Below are 6,000 nucleotides of genomic sequence, written 5' to 3' on the forward strand. Positions count from 1 at the left end.
TTTTGTTAGTGACTTGTTGGTTACTTTTAATCGGCTGCAGATACAATCAGCAATAAAATCTCTCTCATGCCCAAGTCTTCGCAAGATAACAATAAGCTTCAAATTGCAACTACTCCCAGAGTTAAGACTTTGACCAGCAGGAAATCTACATGGTTAATTTCACATACTCATGAATTAAAAGAAAAGTTTGCAGCAGAAGAGTTTGCTAAAATATTCAAAAGGATACATATTTGAGATTATTGCTTCAAACTTGTATTGCAAACTACTTGAAAATATTAAATAACTGCCCCAGTAGAGGGGTTCAAGACTTTATACACAAGTCATTTACAATTCTTACCTGATTTCTACTATCATGGTTGAGAAACAGCTACCTCAGTTTGCAGAGAAGTGGACACATCCTACCAGCAGTAAAGCTACTATGTGTTATTTTTAAAGTATTAATTGATGTGTGAGATGTTTTAAGTGAAAATGTTTTAACAGTAGTGACAAATTTCCATTTAAGAAAGCTGTTTAATAAATTAAGCTTTCAAATACAAAAGGTGTCTCGGCTTCAGAAATAATGTTGCATTTTCCAGAGAGAACAAGACATCAGTAACATTTTTTAAGTGAACTTTCCCTGAATTCTACCATCATCAACAAATCATATACTTTACATAAGGCAACAAATGCAAAAGTCGGGAAGCTTTAAATTCCACATTGGATAAGCCATTACTTTGTGAGACAAGTCATTAGGGACAACTTCAAATTTTCACATCTACAAATCAAAAACTGATTTTAGGATTAGGAACTGAAGACTGAAATAGATCATTAGGTCACAGGCTAAACTGCTAAAGAATGTTTCTCCCAAGTGTCCCTTTTAGTAAATGCAAGAGATGACAGCACCATTAAAAAAAAAAATCATTAAAAAAATCTCAACTAGGGCTATAGCCCAAAGTTACATGAGACCTGAATAATCACTGCTGCTGGGGAACAATGGTGGTATGAAGATTCACAGGAAGCTGATTGCAGGTGTCCTACAGCTTCTCCTCCTTAGCTCCTGCCTCTTACTTCATCTGAAGCAGAATACTGCTTCAGGCTAAGCAAAATAAAACAACAGCTGCACAACTACACAGCTATTCTTTCTGCAAATGAGCAGCTGTAGTAGAAAATTGTCCCTCTGGCAGCCAGGAGGAGTATGATAGTTCTCATACTCTACTAAAAGGCACGAACAAATATTCCAAAGGAATTCCAGTAAAAAGCAAGGAAGTTGGCTAAAGAAAGAAACTATGAAGGAATCAGAGAAAAAAACTCAGAAAGAAAACTGAATACTTCAAAAGAAAGTTGTAATAATGCAATTATCTGTATTTTAAATAATTACAGTTACAAAGAACATTTCTAAGCAAAAATAACAATGGAATGCCTCCAGAAATTGAAGTCAATTACAGAAAGGGAAGCGAAGCTGCAAGAAACTTCAGGTGATTCTGCCAAAACCAGAGACAAAATATGAGTTTGTTGGAGCACTAAAATACCAGCAAAGGAATGCGGATAATCTGTTTCTACTGGAGAACACAGAAGTATCCACAGAACTAGGAGTTAATTCACCTCATCACCCACTTACACTTTAGCATATAAAGGCAAGTGAACCCTTAAAACGCTGGGTTTCCCAGCTTTTCTACAAATCTCTTGGGTGATCCAGGGAAAAGCAATGATCCTTGTACCTCAGTTCTACAAGTTACCCTCTTTATACCATCTCAGTTTGAAATAGAAGCTGTCCCCAGCACAGACATGAAGTAAGTCTTTAGCTGGGCTTTTCTCTACCCCAGCAGTAGCCTCTAGACAAAACCAAAGCAGCTGACACTAGTGACTTAGGAATTTAAGTTCCAAACAAGCTCCTTCAAGTTTACTTTCACTTACACAGCTTCTCACAGACATCTACCCAACACAGGGCAGGGTTCTCCTTTACTGTCTTCCTTAAAAATACACGTTTTCTTTCACAATAAGAAATCAAGGAAATTACACTGTGGCTTAATTATAGAGATATTTCCTGTTAAGAATGGGCAATTACAGCATCACAACTTCCTTCCAAGTCATCCATCCACATTCTCATTTAAAGAGGGCTACTCCATTAGCTACAAGTGGATAGGGTTACTGTGCCACACTCATTCAAGACGCCAACCCTAAATGTGTATCACAACAAAGCTGTTTTAAGTACACTCCACAACATGTACACAAACATTTTTATGCTACAGAGCTATACCTGGTATAGCAGCTTCACTGAACAAACCCTAGTGAAATTTACTAGGCATTAACTTCAGGTATTGCTAATATTAATTATCCACCACACATAGAAACACAAGCACACCTTCCTCCCCGAATCACGTCAAGAAGGAGTGAAATCTGGCAACAAGTTTCCCAGTACCATTTATATTTGAACAACCTAAAGCACTTGTTCTTAGCATCACTATCCAACACTCAACATGGGGACAAAAAAAGCTAACTAGAAAGAAAGGGTTGTACCAATCTCCGTGTGCAAGTTAAACCCACAAACCAGTTTAGAGCTCCCACTGCTCAGATAGGTGCAAAAACCGGGACAAAGTCCTGGTGAAACTAGGTTTTCCATAAAAGAAATTCATGAACTATGCTTCGAGGGTTTCAAGGCTATCAAACCTGATTTCTGCAAAACAAGTAATCCATCACAACAAAAGCAGCATTTAGATTACCAAACAGAATCCTTAACCCAGCTCTAAGGCTGGACCACCAAAACAGAGGAAAAAACAGTATCACGGATTCAAGTATACAGCCTCAAGATGATGTTGCTACCTATCACAAGCCTGACCACCTGTCAATTAGAAGTCTTGCTCCCTCAAACCAAACAACTAAGCTTTGTAACGGGAGAGAAAGCATTCTTTGAAGTATATTACATTTTAACCATCATGAGCGAAGGAAAAAATTCCTTTTTGACTTCCTTGATAAAGATAACCATCACTGAAGAAAACAGAGGTAACCTAGGATGGAGAGCACTTCAGTTTTCAAACTCCACACAATGTCAGGAACAAGATAAATAAGAACAGGAATAATTAAGTTCACAAGTATCTATGCTGGACTTCCCTCCATTTTTATGAGTTAATATGAGGCTGAGCTAGTTAAATCTGTTTGTGACAGCCCAAGCTTAATGAAGAAAGAATTTCAGTAACAGGACAGTCAAATTTTGAGATCTGCACAAGAAATACAGTAACAAGAATGTATGTCATGGTCACAGAACACGCTACAAAACTAAGACTTCATTACAGGACAGTGTAGGAAAACTCAACTTATCCATTCACCAGGACACAAGCTATAGTATGTTTTACCCGTATTGTCATAATAAGCAATAATCAGAAAAATATTAGGGCAGCATGCTACCTACGAAGACAGGTATATCAGTTGTCATTGACAATGAGATGTCAGTTCATAGGCCTCACCAAGTTAAACTGTTTGTTGTAAAAGGAAAATATGTACAAATAGGTCAGAAGTGGGGCTTGAGTCACAGCTTGTGTAAAAAATATTTATTTTAAAGCATACAACCATAAAGGGTATGAACAAAGAAAAAGTTCAAAATACAAGACCATGTGTCATTTCCTGATCCCAGGAACAGAGACTTCTAACAAACATATTAGGGTACAAAACATCTAGCCACAATCTATTTTAACCACCAAAAAGAGGGACTAACTAAAAACCAACTTTGATTTGCTTTGATATAAATTCTCAGAGAGAGGCAGAAACTAAAACTCCTGACAGTCTCGAGTAGAAAAATGAAACATAGAATTGGTCTTCTCATCCAGCAACTACCAGACAGCTTTCTAAGGAAGTCTGGGCACCCTTCTGCAGCAGCACCCTGGAGGTCTCCATTAGGCTGTCTCCCAGCAGCCCTGCTCTGAACATCACCCTTTTACACACACACCCCCCTGAAGAGCAGTTTGCTGGCCAGCTTCATATTCTTTTCAACAAAGCTTACACAACAAAATAATTCAGCTCTAAATGCCTTATTACTGAAATCGTACTTTTAGCACAATTACAGGCTAAACCTGACAAAGTTTATTTTCCAGAAAGCCTCACTTCTGCTGTGTGAAATCCAGTACCATCGCAATTTCATACTTATGCCATATGACAAGGTGTTTTCTCTACCTGCCAATAAGTTACTCAAAGCCCAAAGATTTCCTCAGCGTTCTGACACCCTTAGCTAACCAAATATAACAAGACCACTCAGTTACTACCATCTTCAGCCAAAAGATTAAATGAATGAGGGCATACCAAAAAGAGGCAGAGGCAGCTGTTCTGGGGCTACCCTAAAAAATCAATCACATTGCTCTCAGGTACTTGCAGAACAAGAATTTCTTAAACCTTTAACATGCACACATTTTGGTGGAAAGAAGAAAGAACTACAGTCCAATTAATCCTACTACTATCATCTGGTGCTCTCATTTGGATACAGAGCAATTCAGAAGGCACAAACTCAAGACCCAGGAAGACTCAACCTTCTCCTGCAGACGTGGGTGGGAGGAATGGAGAAAGCACACATGTAGAAGGCATAGACACACAAATCTCTCCAGTGTCTTTTATTACATATTTGGGAAATTGAAAGGGTATGGGGAGGGGTTGCTGTCCTTAAGAAGCCTAGAATAAACAGATGCAAGACAATCAGGTATTCAGACCAAGAACTTCCTCAGTCCTGTGGCCTTACAGCTTGGTGGGAGAAATGCTAATGTGAACTTTGGTGTTCGTCATTCTCTTCATAATCACCTGGACGGATCACAGTTGACAGAAAACCTTTTAAGCCTTCCTACCTTTGATCTGTTCTTAACAGAAGCTGAAAAATGGTCCAAAAATAGACCCTGTATGGTATGTTAAGACCAGGTACTTAAGTTCTAAAGAAGTCCTCTTAGATACATCTTTCCAAGTGAATGAGACAGAGTAGAAAGAAGACTAAGAACATCCTCACTGAGAGAGATTTGCCCCTCAAACAGTCGTTTCACATATTTTCCTACATGGGAGATTTACATGACTGTTAAAGAAGGATTTTTTTTTTTTCTCCCTGGTAGATTACCTGGAAAATAATTAAGATAACTGATGAGCTATTCCTTCCTGAAACTCTTGCACCTCCTCTAGAGAAGGGGGAGTGCTGCCCTAGCACGACGCAAATGAGATCAATTAGTAAGGAAATTGCAGCCCATTCCTTCGCCTGGCCTCCGTGGTTGTCTCTCTCCCTAAGAAAGGGGTATGGGGCAGGTCCTGTCCTTCAGGAGCTCACATTGTCCGGGGCCCTATGCATAAGGAACACTGGCAAGGCCCCTTTTGGAGAGCAGAAATACTGAACAGCCTCTCCCAAGCTCTCCATCGCCACGTCCCCGACCCTACGCCCCCGCCCTCGGGCTATGCCCTATGCAGAAACCCCGAGCTCCTCCGCCTCAGGAGGCTTCCCGTGCCCACGAGGCCGGTGGGATGGGCGGCAGCCCCGCAGCGGGACAGGCCGGGCAATCCCGCTCCTCGGCGGGACGCTCGGGGAGATCCCTGGGGCCGCCGCGCCCTGCCGGTACTCACAGTCCAGGTGCTTCTTCTTGGGGCCCATGACCTCGTGGGTCGTGGCCTTGCACACGGTTTTCGAGACGGCCGAGCCGGTCACGCTGTGCTGCGCCGCCGTGATGCGGTCGGTGAGGCTTTGGCCGGACATGGCGGGCTCGCTGGCGGCGCTGGAACCGAGCGCGGCTCCGCTCCCTCCTCAGGGGCCGGGACGGGAGGAGTCGCCGGGGGGATGGAGCTGCGCGGGCTCCTCACCCCGCCGTGCCGCAGGCGGCCCCCGCTCCGCCCTCAGGGACGGACCTGTCACCCGAGCAGGGACCCCTCCTCCTCCGCCTCCTCCCGCCCCCCTCCCCCGGCCGCCGTCCCCTCCCCCTGCGCGCCCGCCCGGCCGGGGACAGGGACACGCACTGGGCGCCGCAGGAAAATGGCGGCGGCCGAGCTCCTCCTCGGGCCTTGCCGGGCCTC

General features: G+C 43.0%; 1 protein-coding gene across 10 annotated transcripts in view; it reads right to left on the reverse strand.

Annotated features, from left to right (window-relative positions):
- The window catches only part of PICALM (phosphatidylinositol binding clathrin assembly protein), a 65,842-nt gene extending 60,068 nt beyond the window's left edge, over positions 1-5,774 (reverse strand). For 9 of the 10 annotated variants that reach the window (XR_005628545.1, XM_039718271.1, XM_039718270.1 and 6 more), the window contains exon 1: positions 5,557-5,686. Coding sequence is in view for 9 of the 10 variants with exons in the window: in XM_039718271.1 (XP_039574205.1) it covers positions 5,557-5,686 (130 nt within the window). In the remaining variant the exon portion in view is untranslated. Of the gene's footprint in view, positions 1-5,556 lie in introns of all 10 variants that reach the window. The other variant, XM_039718272.1, reaches the window with a different exon arrangement.
- Between the last annotated feature and the right edge of the window lie 226 nt (positions 5,775-6,000).

The sequence above is a fragment of the Passer montanus genome, unplaced genomic scaffold (genome assembly GCF_014805655.1).
Source record: "Passer montanus isolate IOZ18808 unplaced genomic scaffold, ASM1480565v1 scaffold4, whole genome shotgun sequence".
NCBI classification, from domain to species: domain Eukaryota; kingdom Metazoa; phylum Chordata; class Aves; order Passeriformes; family Passeridae; genus Passer; species Passer montanus.